Source organism: Bidens hawaiensis, unplaced genomic scaffold (genome assembly GCF_021521415.1).
Source record: "Bidens hawaiensis isolate Kalapana, Puna unplaced genomic scaffold, B.hawaiensis_p1.1 tig00035834_1, whole genome shotgun sequence".
NCBI classification, from domain to species: Eukaryota; Viridiplantae; Streptophyta; class Magnoliopsida; order Asterales; family Asteraceae; genus Bidens; species Bidens hawaiensis.
In genome coordinates, this window is record NW_027496215.1 from 85208 (window position 1) to 108731 (window position 23524).

The 23524-nt window shown below is 33.1% G+C and overlaps 1 protein-coding gene and 1 pseudogene across 1 annotated transcript; one reads left to right on the forward strand and one right to left on the reverse strand.

Moving 5' to 3' along the window:
- Positions 1 to 1087: 1087 nt before the first annotated feature.
- On the forward strand, positions 1088 to 8579 carry LOC143587667 (U-box domain-containing protein 33-like). The gene is made up of 9 exons (XM_077068896.1): positions 1088 to 1313; positions 3433 to 3554; positions 3986 to 4107; positions 4196 to 4300; positions 4410 to 4827; positions 4921 to 5058; positions 5652 to 6182; positions 6965 to 7717; positions 8319 to 8579. Exons 1-9 carry the CDS (start codon positions 1088 to 1090, stop codon positions 8499 to 8501), a joined length of 2598 nt encoding a protein of 865 aa, XP_076925011.1. The 3' UTR covers positions 8502 to 8579.
- A 10080-nt stretch (positions 8580 to 18659) lies between these two features.
- LOC143587669 (protein FAR1-RELATED SEQUENCE 5-like) lies at positions 18660 to 21415 on the reverse strand (annotated as a pseudogene).
- Positions 21416 to 23524: the final 2109 nt, after the last annotated feature.

Sequence of the window (23524 nt, forward strand, 5' to 3'; positions counted from 1 at the left end):
TTTTTTTTTTGTTTTTTTATTAAGGAAAATGACGGAAACATTTTAGTTTTTTTTTACTTATTTTGTCTTTGATTTATGTTTTGAGTTGTTATTTCTTTTGAAGGATTTTCTATTATGATCAAAAACCTTTAAAAAAAATTCAAAAAAATAATAAAAATAAATCATAACTTAAAAATATAAAAAGTAAATAAGCTAAAATGTTTTATCTGTTGCACTCGTTCCAAAAAAGAAAAAAAAATAAGAAATGAGCCGAAACCGAAAAACTCGACGAAAACGAAACCAAAGGCGAACCGAACCCATCCTGTGCGTAAACTTGTGTCGGCTTGGAACAAAACCTGAACCGATTTCGTTTCAATCCAAAACCCATTTTGTGTCGAAACCTATCCGACCTAAACCTGCCACATTTCCTTAAGACACTAATCCCCGTTTACTAATTTCTATAAACTTGTCTACCCATTTTGTAATATGTAGAGTGCAAGGTAGGTTAGGCGTTGGAGGAAGTCACCAAGAAGTTGCATCTGTAATTTCTTCAAAAAGTCCGCTCTACTGTTTCCATCAATAAATAAATAAAATATCTATATATAATATATATATCACACTCAATCAATGAAGGTTATATTATATAGCTTAAAAACAATTTAGCCCTTTTCACTTTATTTAGGAAGTATATGCATTCATTCATCATTACAACCTTTTTTTTGATTTCACATACACATACACATACACATACACATACACATACACATACACATACACATACACATACACATACACATACACATACACATACACATACACATACACATACACATACACATTCATTCTTCAACTGTCTTATTATTATTATTATTATTCACTCTTCAATTTAGGGTTTCAGCTTGTAATTTAGGGTTTTAGTCCTCAATTTAGGGTTTCAGTTTGTATTTTGGAGCTTGATTTTGGGGAAAACGTATGCAAATGCTAGTAATTTGTGTTCTAATCGACGATTGAATCCGTTGATAATATGAATTGATTAGAATATTCAATAGAAATGAGCATATGCAGTAGGGCTGTGGTAAGAAAGAATATATTATAGTGGTTGATTGAGATGGCGGTGGTATCGGGAAGGAGCGATCGGGTAAGGTATCCTGTAGTCGACACGTCGGAAATTAGGGCTGAAGTTGTTGAGGAGGTAGTTGAAGATAAGCTTTATGTGGCTGTGGGGAAGAGTATGAAAGAGACTCAGTTGACTCTGCGGTGGGCGCTGAGTAATTCGGGTGGTAGGCGGATATGCATACTTCATGTTCATCAGCCTGCAGACAAGATCCCCTTTTGTAAACTCTCTTTCCTTGGCTTTAGTTGATAATTAGGTGGGATGTGCGTGGTGCGGTTTTAAGCTAAAACTGAACCGAAAACCATATTTGCCGTTTTTTGATTTTTCAAAACCGTTTGGTTTTGGTTTTGGGTTCGGTTTCGTAATCGGCCATAAAAATTTGACCCAAGATATTAATATTGGGCGTAATATTTTTTTAAAAAGATTAATGGTTAACAGACTATTGAACATTTGGGCCTAAATATTAAGAGCTAATAAAAGATACTTACATTCAAAAATTAATATAAAATGGTAGATATGGTTTTAATAGTTAAGGTTCGTTTATTACGGTTTTCTCTTTTTTTTTTAAATTCGGTTCGGTTTGTTTGGTTCTTTACAAAACGCAAAACTAAACCAAAACCATTATTTCGATTCTTACTAAAGTTCAAAACTGAACTGTCGGTTTCTAATTCGGTTTTTGTTTTTTCAGTTTTGGTTCGGTTTTTCAGTTTTGGTGCAGTTTTTTCAGTTTCGTGCACAACGCTAGATTTTAACTAGCTTATGGCATTTTGGTACTTTAATTTGTGAAATTATGTTTTGAAAGTCAAGGATCATAAGGTTTGAAATATTACAGAAGGTAGGTGTAGGTCATGAATGTTGAGAAATTTGATCTATGACACTTAGAATGGGCATTTAGATTTGCTAAAATCGGTAAAACTGAACCTATGGTTGTTAATAAGTGTGATGAAGCTTTTACAAAACAGAAGCAAAATTATTCTAACATCATTATACTTAGAATTAGCGGTAAAAAGGAAATATGGTGATTTTTGGACATTACAAATTTTTTTCAGTATAATGCCATTTTAGGCATTAAAATATCAATGTTTGGGGAAAAGTTAAAAAATCCAGGAACCAACGGGGTAGCATGTTAAAAATATGTTTTATTGCAACTATAGATTGATTTGAGGGGGTGTTTGGGATTCCTTGTTTTACCTCCTTACAACTTTTCATTAAGTTAATAAGTTATAAAAGTGTAACTTATGGAACTTTTCCTCTCACAATATAAGCAATCCCAAACACCTTATTACTTTTCAAAAAGTTAATAAGTTATAAGTTGATGAAAATAAGCAATCCCAAACACCCCCTAAATGTATTTTGGTGAAATAAAGGAAGAAATTTGAATTTGGTACTGTTGGTGCGCTCGACACCGGACTTAAAATGGGTGAAAATCCAAGTGTTGAAATTTTTTGTAAATTTGGAAAACTTTGTTTCCAGAGGCTTTATTATAGTAGGGGAAAGTTAACGTACAAATTAATTAACGTGCTAACTGTGAGAATCAAGTAGTGTAATTATATTTACATATTTACAATTAGTGTAGTTATGTAATTACATCATAGTGTAATTACACTGCACTATAATTGCACTACATAGTGTAATTACACTATGATGTAATTACATGATTACACTACTTGTGAATATAATTACACTACTTGATTCTCACAGTTAGTACGTTAATTTAATTTGTATTTGATCCAAACCCTATACTGAAAATGGCATTATACTGAAAATAATGACATTATACTGAAAAAATGGCATTATCGTCATCGTCATAAAAAATGGCATTACACTACTTGTGAATATAATTACACCTGAGTAATTTAAAGAATCATGATCACCGTCACGTCATCATCGTCATCGTCATCATCGTCGTCATCATCGTCATCATCGTCGTCATCGTCCTCGTCCTCGTACTCAGTATATCCCACCAATAGCAAAGCTATGGTGGGGTTTGAGGAGGGTAAGATGTAGACAGCCTCACCTCTACCCCGTAGGAATAAGGCTGCTTCCGGTGAAACCCCATCAATAAGCCTAAAATGAAATTTTGTTGGTATTTAAAATGAATTTTGAAGTTATTTAAAAGAGCTTGGTTTTTGTTTGATAGATGCTATTGCTTTGCAACTTAATTACTCGCTGGATTCAATAAGTTTGTTGTCGAGAATTATAAAGAAGATAATTTTACAAATTATTTTAATGAAGTGCATACATGTTTAAATAGTAATTGGTTAAGTGTTTTTTTACCTCTGATTTCTTTAGTGTTTCTTTTGAATTACACGTTTATTAATGTTTATTCTAATTTTCAGTGGGCACAAAGTTTCGGATAAACCAGCTTGATGCACATCAAGTAGCAGCATACCATGAAACGGAGAGGCAAGATATGCTCCAGCTTCTTGAGAAATATAAACAGACATGCCTGCAAGCAGGGGTATTGTAACTGATTTTTGTGGAACCTTATTGTTGCTAAGGGGATGTGGATCTGTATTTTGTAAATGATTATCTGAGTATAGTCTTTGAAGTCAGTTTTTAGTGTTATTGCAATCAAGTAATCAGCTTTCATACCAAATTACTTGTTTACTCGGTTCTTTTAACCTACTTTAAGAGGCTTTACTCACATTTCACAAACTATCTTTTTTTGCCAAAGCCATTTTTTACCTTCTTATCCGATTGTAACAAACACAACGAAGACCAACCCAACCCAAACATTGTTTTCTGTAACTAGTGTGGTTACAATCGGTTATCAAATTTTGATTTCTCAATATCGCATAATCATTTTCGATACACACACTCCAACACCCCTTAACTCCATGCTAGCTTCTAACCCTGCTTTGTGGGATCATGATTCTTTAAATTACTCAGGTGTCTGCTGAGTTGCACTATATTGAAATGGATTCTATTGAGAAAGGTATAGTTGAATTCATTCTTCAGCACAATGTCAGAAGGCTTGTCATGGGAGGAGCTGCAGATAAGCACTATTCAAGGTATAAGTTGTAAGAAAGCTTGCATTTTCATTACTTGTTTGTATACGAGCATCACACTTTCATGTTTATCATACCTTTGAACACACAGGAAAATGGTTGACTTGAAGTCTAAGAAAGCCATCTATGTACGCTTGGTTGCAGATCCTTCCTGTCAGATTCACTTTATATGCAAAGGAAACGTTATATTTGCCAGGTATGCATAGCTTTCTACTTGTCTAGTCGTTTGTGTTGCATGTTGTACTATGTGTGTACGCATACACAAATGCTGTTTGAAACAATCGTAAGTTGCCTTGTCAATGCAGGCCGGGAAGATTGGATGGAGTCGGTGTCTCGGTTTCATCTCCATCAGTTTTACCAAACACAAACTCTGATTCTGGAGAGAGTTCTTTGAGGTCAAGATCTATTACTGAAGGACAGAGTACTATATTACATCTCAATAGCCCAACACAAGACTATCGCAGAGTCATGTCCGACAATCGTGGGACCAGAATGTCACCAACTTTCAGTGTCGAGTCAACTCATGCTGCAAGGCTATCTTCAGAATGGAGTGGGCTTTCACAGAGAAGTCCTTCCACTGGTTCGCGATTGTCTACATGTTCGAGTGAAACGGTGGATGATTCAGGATTGCTCCCATATGCAACAAGTGAAGCTGATTCAGACTACCGTTCAGTGGCTGGATTTAAAGACGATGTTCAAAACCCTTCCCCTCCCAGCGTCCTGGTATGTAAAATCACTCTTGAAAGGGTTGATACACAATTTTTTGTATATCTTTTAACTGAAACTTCATTAAGAGTTTATTTGAAACTTTAGCAGGAAAGGGGAATGAATGATGAACTTTATGAGCAGCTTATGCAAGCCATGGCTGAGGCAGATAATTCTAAACGAGACGCGTTTGAAGAGTCTATTAGACGCAGGAAAGCAGAAAAAGATGCTATTGAAGCTAAACGCAGGGTAAAGTCTAAGCCTTTTGTCAAATATTCCAGATTATTGCATATAAATTAAACATAATCAAACTAAAATAAGCGACCCAAGATTCTTAAAAACAAATATATCAATGGTCTAAGAGTAGTGGTGCATTCTTGTCAGAGCTGGCTTGAGCTTGTTTATAATCTAAACTGATTTTGGTCAGCAGCACCGACCTTATGCGTCACCATGAGTGTGTATCATGATGAAGCATGCATGCATGCATAAGTTAAAATCTTCTAATGAAACATGTTTAAAGTCAAATATGCATTTAATGCATTCAAAATGAGTAAGATTTTGGCACTAAGGAACGCTTTCTGTTCATTTTCTTTATATTTTATATATAAATAGTGTGCCAGGTATGCTATTATTTTAATAATATTCTATTATTTTAATTAAAATGATTTTTAGAAGGTTTTATGCATTAAAAGTATATAATTAAGGCGGTTTTGACCCATTTTCGTGTTAGTTAAAATTTTAATCTTATCTGTTTGACTTATTGATAAAACATAACCCGAATAGACATATTTATAAGTAAATAATGTGTTCAAAGAGTTGATTTTATTGCCATAATCATACAGGTGAAAGCATCTGAAAACTCGTATACCGAAGAGTTGAGACGAAGGATAGAGGTTGATGAAGCCCTCAAAAAAACCAAGGAAGAACATGAAAATATTAGAAGGGAGCTTGATGAAGTTTCAGAAGAACTCCGCTTGGCACTTGAACAGAAACTACATCTCGAAAGTCAAATTGCTGTTGCTAACCGTTCGGTGCAGGATCTAGAAAAGAAAATGTTTGATGCTGTTGGCCTTTTGCAGACGTACAAAAAGGAACGTGATGAATTGCAGGTAGAGTGTGATGATGCACTTAGATTATTAGAGGAAATGAGGGAGAAACAGGCAGATGAAGCCTCATGTTCGAGTGCCTCTCAGTTCTACACTGAGTTCTCGTACTCGGAAGTCAAAGATGCCACTCGCAACTTTGACCCGTCTTTCAAGATTGGAGAAGGGGGCTATGGAAGTATTTATAGAGGTTTCATTCGGCACACTGAAGTTGCCATAAAGATGTTGCACTCGCATAGCATGCAGGGGCCAACCGAGTTTCAGCAGGAGGTATGATGGTTGCAAAATCTCTACTGTTTAAATTATAATCTAATATTTTGAATAAAGAGATTTAGAAGGTTATATACAATGCTTTCAGAACCGGACCGGCTGGCTACCGACGGGACTGGAATTTGAATTTTTTTATTTTGTTTTTCACTTTTCAAAATACCATTTTAATGATCTACTTACTACTTTAAACTCTATATTTTATATTTTGTCAATTTAAGTTTTCATACTTCAAATTCACTCAAATAATAATGTATTTTTTATTTTATTTAAAATTTGTTATATAATCATATTTTTAATTTAAAAAGTATTTACGTCAGGTTTCTTAATTTAAAAAGTATTTTATGACCAGTGATTCAGTGAACCAGTAAGGCAGCCAGTTCGATGATTGGTTTGGTTATGAAAACATTGGTCGTAACTTATAAGCATTAAAATGCACTTTCGACGACTTTTGACTTGTTTCCCCAAATGAATTAAGGCATAAATTATCAATTATGTTTTTTTTTTCCATAACTAAATGACCTTATACATAGGAATTATGAGGGGCTGATTTTTATTCTGAGTTTGTGTCATTAAGGTAGTTGGTTTAAACATATCTGGAACATAGGCTTATATTCATCCTGTTTCTTATAATTGCTAATTCTGTTTTCTTTAACTTATTTTTCAATTTTTGTTTATATTTTGTTTGGTTCCTATTAGCTTTTGACCCAGTTGACTAGTTTTGTTTATAAGTATGGTCTGCTAATTCAGAATTAATGTATCTGTGCTCGTTGTTGTCTTTTCAGGTCAACGTTTTAAGCAGACTGAGACACCCAAATCTTGTAACCCTAATCGGAGCCTGCCCGGATGCATGGATAATCATCTACGAGTATCTTTCCGGTGGAAGCCTCGAAGACCGACTCAACTGCAAAGACAACACCCCCCCGTTATCATGGCAAACCAGAATCCGTTTAGCCACCGAACTTTGTTCCGTTCTCATTTTTCTTCATTCATGTGCCATCGTTCACGGTGATCTAAAACCCGCTAACCTCCTTCTAGACAAAAACATGGTCACAAAATTAAGCGACTTTGGTATATGTCGCGTGCTTTCTCAAACCGAGCTTTCAAGCAATAACACATCTTTTTGTTGCCGAACCTATCCGAAGGGTACGTTTGCCTACATGGACCCTGAATTTCTTTCTACCGGGGAGCTTACTTCAAAGTCAGATACGTACTCATTTGGTATTATATTATTGAGATTGTTAACGGGTAAGCCTGCTTTGGGGCTAACAAAGGAAGTGCAGCGCGCGCTTAATGAAGAAAATTTGAAAAACATATTGGATCCAACGGCTGGAGATTGGCCGTTTGTGCAGGCACAACAGTTGGCTCTTTTAGCAATGAGTTGTTGTGATGCTGTTAGAAAAAACCGGCCCGATCTTGCATCCGAGGTTTGGCGGGTGCTTGAACCGATGCGGGTCTCTTGTGGGCTTTCATCTTTTGGGTTCGGGTCAGAACGAGAAAGCCAGATTCCGCCTTACTTTATTTGTCCAATCTTTCAGGTTTGTTTACACCTCTAACTGCGTTGTCTCATTTCGTGTAAACAAGCAGAGCTCGACCTCGTTTAACTTACTAGAGCTCGAGTTCCGCTTGGTTTGAGCTCTATTTCTAAAGCCCGAGCTTGATTCGTGGGTAGTTTTTCAAGCTTGGGCTTGGATCGGGCTCGGCTCGTTTATTCTTTATTAATTTTTTTATACATTTATAGTTATTTTTTATATATGTTAAAAGTTAAAATTTATTCACAAGGCAAACGGGCAACAAGCTGCACCAATACCTGCTTTGTATATATTCTGATTATAATTTTTATAACATAATATATATTTACAGTTATATACTTATATGTATCATAATTTTATATGCATTAATAATCTTTGTATGGATATATATTTAATATATTAAATATATTAAATAAAAGTTATACGAATAATTGGGTCGTTTAGGCACACGATAAGCAGAGCTCGGTTCGAGTAGCTCACGAGCGGCTTGGCCTGTTTACGCCCCTAATCTTGATCAAACTTTTATTTTGTTTGGCCTGTTCGAAACGAAAGTCAACACGTTAAAGAGTGAAACATTTGGTTTAACAAGATGGGATCAAATTTGCAGGAAGTTATGCAAGATCCGGTGGTTGCTGCAGATGGGTTTACTTACGAAGCAGAGGCTTTAAAAGGATGGTTAGACGGTGGTCATAACACCTCACCCATGACAAACCTTGAGCTAACCAATACCAACCTTGTCCCAAACCGTGCTCTTCGCTCTGCCATTCAAGAATGGCTCCAGCAGCCATGAACCATGCTCTTACACATTTTATTGTCATATAATTACGTATGTGTATATATGAAAAAGGTAGCGACTATATACGGTGGTTATCGTGACAGATGGTATATTTCGCATATTCTTGTGCATATGTGACGCTTTGTGGTTTTTGCCCACTAGTTCGCTATTGAAAATGCTTGCAATACATCATTGTGCCCGCTGTAACGGGGTTTTACACTGTACAAGAAATCTATCGTCGGACTCCAAATCTCGTTCATTAAATGCATAACAGGTTTGCATAAACAATTTTCTGATATGCGGATCTCCATTATTGTGTAGACGGGTGCTGCTCCAAGCAGTTTTAGTTTTTCACGGACATATCCGCATTTGGGTATGAGTCGGGCATGAGACTTACGGGGTGTTTGTTTTGGGTCTGAATGGTCCCATTCAGATGCTCAAGCCTAAATCGCTCCTATATAGGTGCGTGTGGCTCATAAATTTAAACCTCTTAATGGTTTAGGGTGCATATGAACCATTCAGCAGACCGGATACACACTCTCTTCACCTCCTCATCATCTCCCCTTCCCTTCTTCACCGCCCATCTTTATCATTGTTCTTCACCTCTGAACCGTCGACCATCATTGCCGCCGACCCAGCACACCATACCACGTGTATTTCTGCTTCAATTTCGATTTCTATTCCATTCTCAATTGATTAAATAATCTATTCGTTAAATCAGTTTCTTAACAATCTAGTTTTTATTGTTTGATTCAATTGATTCAGTTAAATTGATGTCTGATTGTTTGATTCAATCGGTTCAGTAACTTCAGTTTCGGGTCAGAATTAGTCAATCTGAAGCAGGTCCGCTTTGGTTCTTGTATAAACGGCTATTGGGGTAAGTTCACATGCCATCATTTTATTTGGTTTTTTACACTTTTTTTTAATGTTGAATGCGTAAATTCCTGAGGAATGAATGTGTAAACTTTTGTGTGAATTTTTTTTTTCAGATGAGATTTTTGTTAAAATTAGTACTGTTTTCAAGATTAAAAAAAAAAGTTGTTAGGGTGTTGCATTTAGATGTATCAAGTTTTCTATGTACTATTGGTATTCACTTGCACATCACAACAATATATTTTAAAGATTAGTGCTTGTGGTTTGCAATTATGTTGTGCTTAGGTGAGATCCAATGCTTCATTATGTTGTGAAAGGTGTATTGAATGTAGAGTGATCTAATGTATATGATACGTAGTACAACTCTTGTACACACATTTTAAATGATGATGCATGATAATCTAGTTACTAGAAGGTCTTTAAAATTTGGTATAAAATTGCAGAAAATTCTAATAAGTATGTACCTGATATGGTTAAAAAGCACTCTCAGTTTACCACATTTCATTTTTTTAATGTGAAAAGCTTATTTGGATCTTAAATGGGGTAAAATGGTTGACTTCTGTAATTGTACAGAGTTTCAGCAAAGCTGATGGCCAAAAATTACACTGTTGACCTGTTTTTCTAGAATTTATATAAAATCAACTGTAGCTCGGATAAATGTGATTTATATATGGTTGAAAAGCTTTCCGAGTCTAGTATGTTTTGCCTTTGATCATGCTAAAGTAATTCAGGTCGGAAGAGTGTCAAAATCCAATGTGACCAATGTGCAACGCTAAAATTGGGCGTTAAGTACAACTACGTTGAAAGCCTTTGACACACGAGTTGTTTCGTGTTTATTGTTGAGCTTTGATCCATTTTTGGAGTTTTCTTTGGGAATGCATTGTGGTGCTCTTAATATATATATATATATATATGGGGCGGTTAACGTACGCTAATAGACTATCGTACATTAGGTACGCGATGATCCAGAACGTACAATCAAACACGATTAAATTATTAGACATTAATACGATACTATACGGCGGTTATCAAAAGGGTAATTCCGTCCAGAACGTCCAACTATACTCCCCAAATCTAGTCTTCAATTCCCCAAATCTCTGTTCGTCAAAATTCCCCCAAATCCGGCAATCAAAACCTAACCCCCGTTCCGAACGGCAATCAAAACCCCCATTACATACAAAATGGAGGACAATGGACAGTCGAAAGCGAACCCTACGTCAAACGTTCGGATTACTAAGATGAACAAGGAACGTAGGTCGAAAATTAACAACGACAGACCACAAAAAACGGCAAAATCAGGTAATTCTAAAGCGTTTCTGTTTATAGGTAGAGGTTTATGTTTAAAGAAACGTATTATGAGATTCATTAGTTGCATACGCCGATATGATTATCGCTATGTGTAGATTAGCTCAACTGAGATGATGTTAGGCAAACGTTTGTGGCTTTGAAACAAAAAACGTATTAGGCAAACGTTTGTGGCTTTGAAACAAAAACGTATTAGGCAAACGTTTTACCAAAAACGTATAAGCAAACGAGTATTAGATAATCCCAAACGTTTTACAGAACATAATAGCTTATATAGTTGTTTATGTTAGTTTAATGCTTATACGTTGTTGTAATATGTTTGACTAGTTGCTATTAAACAAAGAATGGATGCCAAACGTAAGCAAGCTGAAAAAAACCTTGCAACAGCAACAAATAAACGTAAAAGAAATGAAGGTGAAGAAAGGGACTCAGATTCAGACTTTGAAACACCAATGAAGATTCAGAAATATCAAACTGAAAACAAAAAAAATGCGAACTCAAGTTGATTTGGAAAAAACAGTTTCAGCAAAGAAAGGTAAAAAATCAACCTATATTAAATCACATACTAGAAAAGCATTTCAAGAATACAGAGATACAAAAATTTGGATGAGGTGCTCATCGGGAAATATTTTCGAAGCAATAAAAGAAATGAATGAATAAGAAAAGAAATGGGTTGAAGAAATGGGATTTGGATCATTGTTAACAATGAACATTACCACCATTCCCACTCGTCTAGGATATTGGTTGGTTATGAACTATGATTATGATAATGACGAGTTAAAAATAGGTAACCGTATTATTAAGATAACACCCCAATTAGTTCATGAGGTTTTCGGGATACCAGTTGGTGGGGAAGCAGGTTTAGAAAAGAACAGACCAAGAGTGGGGTCGAGTATGTCTACAGATAACTTCAGAAAGAAATTTGACCATTCAAGGATAACCATTCCAAATGTGTTGGACAGAATGAAAACACATAATGGGAAATGTGAAGAGTTTAAGTTGAATTTTCTTGTGTTATTCAACACATGCATTGGATTGATAACAAAATCAACAACAGTCAATCTAATGTTTACGTCCTCAATTGATGACTTTTCAAACATATCAAAATTGAATTGGTGCGCGTATATGATTCATAATTTGAAGAAATCAAAAATGGAGTGGAGAGGTATAAAAGAAAATGGAAAACAAGAAAAATTCAATGGTCCTGTAACCTTGCTTGCAGTACTATACACACACGAGTATCAGAGACGTCATGGGGCGTTTGGGGACCCAATAAAAACACCGGCAATTAGCTACATAACAACGAAAACTCTTTTTACCATGGATAGCCACTTGTACAGTAACGGTCCGTTAACTGATAATGAGGATGACGAAGAAGAATCAAGTACTATAATATGCTTTACAAAATATTTATTCTATAAAAACTGTACGTCTATAATAACTGTATGTTACTTCAACTAAAAAACAGGGGAAAATGCTGAAGCAACTGAAAATGAAATAGTGGGAAAAGAAAAGACAAAGCACAAAAGATTGAAAAAACTGGTGAAACAAGCATCTGATGATTTGGAGAAACAAAAGAAAAAAGCAGCTGACGAGTTGGAGAAAGAGAAGAAACAAGCAGCTGATGATTTGGAGAAACAGAATAAAAGAGATATATTAGAGTTGACAATTGATGAACAGAATGATAAAAGTTTTGAAGATTATAATTGTTATGACAACAATTCACCATTGGATTTCCAGATGCCTATAGGGACATCAACACAAGAAATAATAGACTACTATACTACCCCTGTACAGTTATCTGGTTTGTCAGCATATTTACCTAGAAATCTGTTTACCAATGAGAAGGTAAAACTTCAAACGGTAACAAAATTTTATATATTGACAAAAAAATTATAATTCGTATTAATTTTTATTGTAGAAATGGAATGAAGAAATGGACAAAAATTTAGAAGAATTTGATAAAATCGTCTCTGATATAAACGAGTTTGTGATGAAAGGGAAGACAAAATATGGATCAAATGTATGGCTATTTGATAAGTATTGTGCTTGGGAAGCCATGTTCAATAAAAAATCATATGAAAGTCAAAGTCAGAGTCAAACCGAAGGAGGTTTAAACGAATTAGGTAACATAATACGTTTTCCTACCACGAATTAAATCCAATAAACTGACACCTTTGTTATATAGTTGCAGCAGTTGATCTGTCAAAGAACGAAGAGGATATTCGTACATATGCTGAGAAAGGTATAAGATGCTAATACGTTTTCTTTATACGTTTTCATGTTTAGTTTTTCTAAATACAAATGCTTATAAGTTTTCGTGAAACATTTTCCAGAAAATTATGATGTTGACAATCAAGGAGGTGGAAAAGATGTGTGTGACATATTAACAGGTATAACACACAAAAAAGCTGCTGCAGACAATCAAGGAGGCGAAACAGACGTGAGTAACAAAGTAAAAGGTATGATATCCTAATACGTTTTATTAATACATTTTGTGAAGACACATGCTAATAAGGTTATTCTAATACGTTTCGACAGAAAGGGAGGATGTTGACAATGAAGGAGTTGGGAAAAATGTTTGTAACATAGAACTAGGTATGATAACCTAATACGTTTTGTTAATCCGTTTTTGTGAAGACACATGCTAACACGTTTTTCCTAATACGTTTTACAGAAAGGGAGGATGTTGACAGTCTATGAGTTGGGGGAAATGTTTCTAACATAGAACCAAGTATAATATCCTAATATGTTTTGTTAATAAGTTATTGTGAAGACACTTGCTAATACGTTTTTTCTAATACGTTTTACAGAAAGGGATGATGTTGACTGTTAAGGACCAGGTATGATATCCTAATACGTTTTGTTATTACGTTTTGTTAATCCGTTTTTATGAAGATACATGCTAATACGTTTTTTCTAATACGTTTTACATAAAGGGATGATGTTGACAATCAAGGAGTTAGAAAAAATGTTTGTAACATAGAACCAGGTATGATATCCTTATACGTTTTGTGAATGCATATACTTATACATTTTCTTAATACGTCTTCTAGAAAAGGATGTTAAGGACAATCTTGTAGTTGAAACAAATGTGGGTAACAAAGAGGTCTCAATCGAAGGAGATGACAATGCTCAAGGTGACAATGCTTAGTTAATAATGGTAATGCTTATATAATAATCTTGTTGTACGTTCTGCTTATAATTTCTGCCGAAGGTGCATTTCAAAATCCAGTGGTCTCATTCGAAGGTGATGAACAAAGACATTGTGTTGCTGGTCCAAAGGTGGATAACAAAGAGCAAGGTATAAACATAAAAAAGATCTTACTTATACAGTCTGATTATTTAGTTCGTAATGGTAATGCTAATATATTCTTATACGTTTTGCTTATAAGTTCAAAAGAAGGTGACATAGATGATGGTGAAACAGAAGATGATGAGATTATTCCAGGTTGTTGAGTAAAAAATATTAATTTAATATAAATAAAAACAAAATTAAAAAGACACAAATTATGTTAACCAAAAAAATGAGTTTTGCAGTTACAGATATTGAAGAGTTAAATAAAGAAGTTGGAGACAATGATGTTGCCTAATGTACTAATTCAAGTGTTAAAGATGATGTTGAAACACATCAAAACGATTTCGTTCAAGATTAGTCAAATTAAAAAGAGTATTTCATATTACACTGTAAAATTATTTTTCGGATTAAAAAAAATGTGCAGTCACAGAAATGGAAGAATTAAATAAAGTTGTTGAGAAGAATATTGAAAATACAGATAATGAAGGTATCGAAAGATTTATACGTTTAAAAAGGTTTAAAACCTCATGTAAAAAAATATAACTTAATTTATTGCAGGACTTGTTAATGTTGAAATTGAAGAAAATTATGATTATGACAATCAAGTTTTGGATTCAGTGATAATGAATTGTCCATTTTTAAACCAATCACCAACGTTTGCAACACCAACATCAAAGTCGAAGATTATACCGCTTAGAGCTACATCTCCTACACCACCACGTGAAATTGATTTTGAAGTGGTACAAAGAGAAGCAAGAGAGAAAAAACTACCTCCTGCATTGAAATCACCTTACCTACATAGGCAAATCGCAATGGCTGAAAAAGTAATAACTGATGAGAGGATTGTTGCGCGTTACATTTTTTCTGAACTATTAGAGGATAATAAGATGGGGATCATTTACAAGTCAAAATTCACAGAATGTTTCAAGTTTGTCTTCGAATGCTTTTACCCTGATGTTTACATTTCAGCTGGTGCAATGGACATTTTCACTGAACTGTTAAACTATGAAGAAAGGAAGTGGGATGAAAAAGCATCACCTTTACGGTTTTTTGCAACATCTACACTTATAGTAAGTATTTCGTATTGAATTATATATATATATTTTTTAAAAAAAATCAACGTTAATAATATTTTTTTTTGTATGTGTAGCCGATTCACTACTATGACGAAAAAGGTATTGCCAACGACATTCAAATGCTAGAAATTTTCACTGATAATCTTGAGAAGTTAATGCGGAACAATAATTACAAGTCTCTTTAAGCTGTTACCTTGTTTATTGTGTCTATATTATTCGAATACCATTTCTATTTGGTAGTTTTCAACTTAAAAATAGGAACAATCGAGCTGATAGACAACATGATGAACGGGGAAGTACCAGAAACCATTAAGTTTGACATGGTTGAGGAAAAAACAGCAGTTGTTAAAAATTCTTTTGATGAAAGATATCAAGGGATATTGGATAAACTGGTAAATATCTTTTTTCATTTAAAAATGTTGCTGATTTAATATTCTTTAAAGCCTCCTTAAAGTGCAACTATTATTAATTAATCTCCCCTTAGAGGGATATTTTTTGCATGTACTTAAAGAAAAACAAGTATCCTATTGTTAAAGGTTGGAAATTGTTGTTATAAAAAGATTGGAAATGGAATGGAGAACAAAAAACAATGTGAAGGATTGAGGGATCTTTGCTATAAGACACATGGAAACATACAAGGGGACGCATCCATGGTCATCTGGCTTTTATAAAGAGTCACCAAGGCAAAAAAAAAGTAACTAAAGGATTTAAGGGTAAAATACTTATCTAAAATTTTACTCTCGGAAATCAACACTGTCAGAGACAAGTTAATCAAGTCAGCCAAAAAATATAACGAATGGGATAGAGAAGGTGACCGTGAAAAGTTGAAATTGAAGAATAGAAGTTTTTTTGCTTTTTTAAATCTTGATTGTGTTTAAGTATTTTGTATAAAACGTTTGACTGATACGTTTGTAAGTTTTTTAATTTTGTTTGTTGGATTTGATTTGAAAACCTTTATTGCTTTACAGTCTGTATTGTTATAGGAACGTTTAAACGTTCCTCAAATACATTCTAAATTTTATCAGTCAAATGTTAGAGGAACGTTTATACGTTCCTCTAATACGTTCTAAGTTTTATCTGTCCCTTTTTGACAAAGAAGTCCTTTGATTTTGCGTCTAATACATTTTGCTAAAACGTTTTGTTTAAAGGCATAACCTTTTGTTATAAATTCGTCTAATACGTTTTGTTATAAATCCTCTAATACTTTCTAAGTTTTAAGGTCTGTATTGTTAGTGGAACATATAAACGTTCCTCTAATACGTTCTAACTGTTCATACTTTTGATACATGTATCGGTATCTGAACATGCTCAACACAAACACAAAATTAGATCATAAAACCTGATAAAAAACCATAAATATAATAACTTACATATGAAAATTGATAACAATAGTTATATATGAAAACACATAAACACAACACAACAGACAAAAAGTCAAAACAAACAATTGGAAAACATAGAACCGGCTACCATAAAACCACACAAAATATTCAAGGAAAAGTCGATTCGTTGCATGAGAGCTTTGAGAAAGTCAAGCTTCAACTGAATGGAGCAGTTTAGAAGCTTTATCGCCTTGCACAGCTCTTTCAACTCATCAACTTCTTTTTTCCCTGTGTCAACCAAAAACAAAGCGCAAAGATAATTAATAGTATTAGCAGGCATGTTTACCAGCAATTTTGTTATCTGATCCCTTATTTCCATGTTAACACCAGCATCTTTGACAAACTGATCCTGCAAAGCGTCACGGTTTTTTGAATCTTCACGGATCTGATCTTTTATCCTATATATCAACAAGTCTTTGATAGATGAAGATGAAGATGACGGACCTTCGCACTCCATTTTTTTATGTCTTGTGATTTGGTGAAATTGTGTCGTGCAAATGTCTGGGGCCTTCAATTTGTAGTGTGTAATTGTGGTAGAAAATTTGTGTGGTTAAAATTGATTGGCAATTTCAGAAGGAGCCAAAACTTGTGATCTTTCAAAACAGTAATAAAATAAAAATTGAAAAACGTGACGGTCCTTTAATAAAACGTTTATTAAATGTAAATTTTAAATATTGGGAAAGTAAATTAAACGTTTGAAATATAACTTAATTAAAACAGCCAAAACGTTTGAAATCTTTTAAATTCCAGACTAATATAATTTAATTAATCGTTTAATTAATACGTTCAACTGCCCAGGTTATTAAAAAACACAAATTTAATTGTGCCAAAAATAACTACAAATAGTGAAATGGAATTAAATGATACCCATATGTAATTATAACTAAATTAAAAGTTAACATTACAATAACTTACTTTCAACAACCAGGTTTATAACTAAATGTTTAACAGCCAAAACGTTTGAAATCTTTTAAATTCCAGACAAATATAATTTAATTAATCGTTTAATTAATACGTTCAACTGCCCAGGTTATTAAAAAATAAAAATGTAATTGTGCCTAGAATAACTACAAATAGTGAAATGGAATTAAATGATAACCATATGTAATTATAACTAAATTAAAAGTTAACATTACAATAACTTAATTTCAACAACCAGGTTTATAACTAAATGTTTAAAAATAAAAACTTCAAACAAGGGCAGACAACAGAAACATACAATAGAAATTAATTTTGAATAAAAGTTCAATTAAACTTCAATATAAAAATAAACGTCAATAAAAAATTAATACTCAATACTTTAAACTTAAATAGAAAATGAATTTTTATTAAACTTCAAAACAGAAAGTATAAAATGATATGATTTAAACTTCAATAGAAAATGATTTTTATTTAAACGTTCCTTTAATACGTTCCATTAATACGATCATCTACCAAGAATTAAAAAATGAAAAGAATATGATGCTAGATGAAAAGACATATGTAGAGGTGATGATGCTTAATTCAGATATTAAAAGCTAAAGCATAACAATAACTTCATTCAACAACCAAAATTACAACTCATCAAGAAAATCAAATATAAAAACAGGGCCAGACACCCGAAAAGACACACACAACACATACACATACTAAAAAATGGATTCCATTAATTCTATAGTGGAAAGCATACTAAGGGCCAGGATAAACCTGGAGTTAGAGAAAGATGAACATCGTCTGGCCGTTGTTGAAGAAACCAAGGAGCGATTGTAGGAAAAAGCAACAAAGACGAATAACCTTCATCAAGAACTCAAGAACCATGACCTACTTTAAGCACCAAGCCTCATGCTATGGACGGCTTCAAGTCGTCCTTGAAAAAATAGCTCACATGGTTTCGGCCCACAAGAAATCAAAGCTTGAGGGAGCAAAAGATATCCTCGACAACAAGTAGGGATGGTTTGTTTCTTGGTTTGTTTGCTAATGTATTTTGTGGTGGTGTTTTGTTCTGTTTGTTTTTGTAAGGTGTTTATGGATGTAATATAAGATTGTATTTTGGAAAACAGTTTCAACCTTAAAACGTTCTAACTATTATGCTAATACGTTTTATGAATGGTTTGGCTACAACCATAATACAAATACTATGCTAATACGTTCTATATAAACTTAAGACATTTTAAACAAAGTAACAGATATATGATTAAAAAAATACTAATCAGTTCAACAACTTGGTAGGAGAAAAAAAACCAACCCTAAAAAATTAAGGTCAAATCAGATACAAACTGTTTTCTTGTAAAAGTCCTGGACATGTTTTGCTGTTATGACCAGGCAAATTACACACCTTGCATTCTCTATGTTTCTTCCCAGATCGAGCTATAGCTATCTCTTTCTGTGATTTAATCCTTTTATGTGACCCACGACCCTTATTTCTTATTCCACTCAGCACACGGACGGTCACATCTGACGGTTGCTCATATCCTAAAACTGCTGCAAATCTGTCCCTTTTTAACAAAGAAGTCCTTTGGTATCGTGTCTCATCTGCTTTTTGGATCATAATATTCATTTGATCCCTAACTTTTGTAAGTTCATCAATGTCTGTGACATAGCTGTTTATAAGATACTCACCCGCCAATGTTATTTCCCTTGAAATCTACTTACTTTTAAATTCTTCTCATTACCCAAATTTGAAATTTGAGCCGTTCTAATATTTACACCCGCATCTCTCTTCCAACGATCCAAAATGTACTTTTTAGGAAATCTTTTTACTTGAAACAAATTTAAAGCGTGAAGAATGTGACGACACAATAACCCGTATTGTTCAAATCTTTTAAAACTGCATGATACAATCGAATCTACTCCATCTTCACCATCCTTCTTATTCAACACCTTATCATTAAAAAAATCAGTAGCAAAACTTATACACGTGTAAAACGTTTTGCTAATACGTTTTTGATTCATCAGCACTCCATATTTTTGATTTTGCGTCTAATATGTTTTGCTAAAACGTTTCGTTATAAATTCGTATGAAAATGTTTAAAGGCAAGTATACCGTTATGTCAATGCGCTTTATATAAACGTTTTGCTAATACGTTTTTTGATTTATCAACACTCGTATTTTTGATTTTGCATCAAATACGTTTTGCTAAAATGTTTTGTTATAATTTCCAATGGAATTGTTTAAAGAAAAATATACCCTTATGTCAATATGCTTTGCTGATACAGTCTTTTCTCAGACAACAACTTCAAAACAATAAAAATAATAAATTCTTTATAAATTAAATAAAATTTACCTCCAAACATCCTGGTACATATTCATTAAAGTCAAAGATGGAAAACTTCAAATAATCTCCTTCTTCCGTTGACTTAAGAGACGCAACACCGCTTCGAATGTGATACATTTCGTCTTGAAAATCATTAAAAATTGCCCTTGTATATATCAGTTCTGCTTCTTGCTCAATAGGACTTTCACTTACCAATTCAGGATGCGTATACCTTGTATCATGATCATTTTTCCTACCATTATGCCTTTGAATCTCCATACAGTGATCAAAATGACTAAGAAACTCAACAAGTGATAATTGTGAGTTAGAAACTTGACAAAAAAAAATGATTTTGACTCTCCGATCTTGATGTAGTATGCATGAGACCAGATAACGGTTCATCCCTATAATGAGCTGGTATCCAATCGTATCTCATATCAAAAATGTCAGTCAACCATTTATTAGACTCAAGATCAAATTCCTTCATTATAAGCTGCCATTTTGTCTCAAATTCAAATTGAGAAATTGAATCAGTCCACACAATATCACAAATTTTCCGTTTAAAGTCTTCATTGTTGCAAAGGGCAACACCAACCTACAGTAAAAAAAACACAAAAAATTAGTGTTAAGAAAAATACATACGCTAATACGGTATATCATCGTTAATACGTTCTTTCGACGTTAACACGTTCTATCATTACCTTGTCAGCAAGTTTATTCATAATATGCCATATACACAACCTATGTTGTGTGTTTGAGAAGACTGATGCAATTGCTTGCTTCATAGCCGGATCTTGATCGCTAACAACAACCTTTGGAGCAACACCAAATGAATCAAGAAAAACTTTCAAAAGTCATGTATATGATTCAATAGATTCTGATGATAACAACCCAGCACCAACTATTATATTCCGGCAATGGTTATCAATAGCAGTAAAAGGCACAAAAACCATCTTGTACCTATGAAAATAGCATAAAAGTCAAATAATATATAAATCCAGTATAAAAATTTGAAGTGTAAAAACAAAATTAAAATCACAAACTTATTGGTCTTGAAAGTAGCATCGAATGCGATAATATCTCCAATTGCCAAATAATTTTTCTTTGAAATCTCATCAGCACAAAACAAACGAGTCAACTCACAATTATCATTAACAGTGTATTCAAAAGAAAAATCATCAATGCATATTTTCTTTCCACTTAATCTTTGGACAACCATCTCAGCATCAGACTCGCCAATAAAACAATTTAACCTTTGTTTTAAATTCTTACAATCATCTTTTGAAGCCCCAACTTCTTCAAAATCTCCATACTTTGTCCTAAGAATATTAAATGCCTTAACTGGGCCCAAATTTAATGTTGACAGCTCATATAAGATATCTTCTTGCACATGACTTAACTTCCTATTAGATCGAACAAAATGCATATCTTGTTCTTCTACCATTGCATGATTATGTTCTTCCACAAATTCATTTATTTCAAACTTAATACCATCCAAAGATTTCAAAAAAATTTGAGCTTTACAACCACACCGAATTGTTGGTCTCTTCCGCCTTTTATAATATGGTCTTGTAGAACTATCTTTATCATCCATTGAATCATAACTCTTTGAAGGTTTATGACCTTCTTTTGAACATGTGAAATACTTAGACTTTAATATACCATCATTCATGTATGAACCTCCCTTACGAACACAAAAACCAGCTTTCTTTGCATATTCACAATAAAAATCGTATGCAAGATCAATAGACTCAAATGCCATTCCTTTAATAGGTTTAATAGAGGCATTTACTTGTGGTACGACATCCTCTGGTAAAGGCCCTAATCAGAACACAAACCTATTTTTAATTAACACGTTCAAAAATCATAAGTAATTCGTTCAATTCCAATTCATACTATCGAACAAAATAGATTAACAATTACCATAACAAAAAATCGACTATCAATTCAGCTAATCACCTCTAATCAAAATCTAAATATACTTACTTTGATGATCGGAATACATCGCGTCCGACAGAAAAAGAAACACAAATCAGCAAATCACCGAAATCACCAAAATCGTAATCTCAATTAATCACGCAAAAACAGTTTATGGAAATAGAGTATAATAGAAACCGTTTCTAAATTTAGTAGCGGCGTTTGCGTTGAATTTGTTGAATTTTTAAATGATGTAAAAAGACAATCCTACCCTTATGTTAAGTTACGATATCAGATTGTAAAAACTTACGATCTATGTTCAATATCATCGCGTACGTGATGTACGATAAACAATTAGTGTATTATATCCTTTATATATATATATGTATATGTATGTATGTATGTATGTATGTATATATATATAGGGTTAGGTTAAAATAAAAACCCACTTAAGTTGTGAAAACTCTAGAAACCCATTCTCAACCACATGTTTTTAATTAAAGATTAAATCTTGTGGTCCACAATTAAAATTAATAAAAAATGTAAAAGTTTATTTAGATTTTCTCTCTCCTGAAAACATATATAAAAATTACAAAAAAAATAGCAAAACATTTTTTTTATGTTTTCGATGTTTTGTATTAAATGTAACAACATATATTACATGTAACAAAAAAAGCGATGTTACATAAGGTTTTCACGGGTTTTCTCAACTCAAAAGGGTATTCAAACTATACTTCTTATATATATATATATATATATATATATATCCCGCTAATTAATGGCACAATTGAAATTAATTATGAGTCCTCAGTTAGCCATGGCTAATCTTTCGTGGTGATAAATTGTAGGTAAAGCTAGTGTGGTTGTTTTATTAAAGTGACGAGTCAAGTGGACTAACAAGGAGGCTTTAGGTAAAGTTATGGTATGCGAGGCTGGAGATGATCAAATTTCGGGAGCGGGTCAACGAAGTGGAGAATTGTGATATATATATCTACTATATATAATAGAGGAGTCAAGGACCTCTTAAATTTTAAGAGGTCCAAACAATACAACTTTTGATTGCATGTATTTTTAAAATTTGGGGGCATTAATGTCTTTAGTCCACACTTATTAACTGTAACTTTTAATTCTCATTCTATAATTACAATAATTACCCTTTGATAGTTACAAAAATTACCCTTTAACCTTAGATAACTTTTGTAATATCCAAGAATAGTTACAAATTAACCCCCTCATCTTTATCCAAAAACTTGACAAATTTATTTATTTATTTGTTTCCATATATATCTTTAAATATATCATGTTTCTAAAAAACTGAGCCTACCATTACAACGTTCTTATTTTTATCGACGCTTAGATATAAAAATTTTTCAAACCCGATGTGTAGATTATAATGTACAAGTCAATGAAGCATTAAAGTACAACTTAGAAATGCAACTATAAACCTACAAATACATTTTCATTCTCATTATATAATTACAATAATTACCCTTAAACTTTATATAACTTTTGTAATATCTAGGAATGGTTACACATGCAACCCCTCATCTTTATCCAAAAATTTGACAAATTTATTTCTTTTTTTGTTTACCTTTATATCTTTAAATAAATTATGTTAAAAAAAAAAACAAAACCTACCATTACAACGTTTATATATAAAAAAATTTTAAAACCGATGCGTAGGTTATAATGTATAAGTCAATAATTCATAAAATACAGCTTAGATATGCATTATAAACATATAAAGTGTTTAAACGCATATACCCAGGTTCTGTTTTACTTTATCAAATTTAAATTTATAAAATCATTCCTCCCATTTATGCAATTCAAATTACAAAATCAAAAGAATAAAATCAACTCCAACCAATGTTTTAAAAACCAGTTTTTTACTCATACTAGATTGAGCTAAAAAATTGTACGACTTGTTAAACCGGGTTATATTGGGAGGTTCAAC

What these genes read in the sequence shown, in the direction of transcription:
- LOC143587667 (XM_077068896.1), top strand. Translation starts at nt 1,088, where the DNA reads ATGGCGGTGGTATCGGGAAGGAGCGATCGGGTAAGGTATCCTGTAGTC. An exon ending in AGACATGCCTGCAAGCAGGG is followed by an intron (nt 3,555 to 3,985) that starts GTATTGTAACTG and finishes TAAATTACTCAG; the next exon opens with GTGTCTGCTGAGTTGCACTA. An exon ending in CTTCCCCTCCCAGCGTCCTG is followed by an intron (nt 4,828 to 4,920) that starts GTATGTAAAATC and finishes AAACTTTAGCAG; the next exon opens with GAAAGGGGAATGAATGATGA.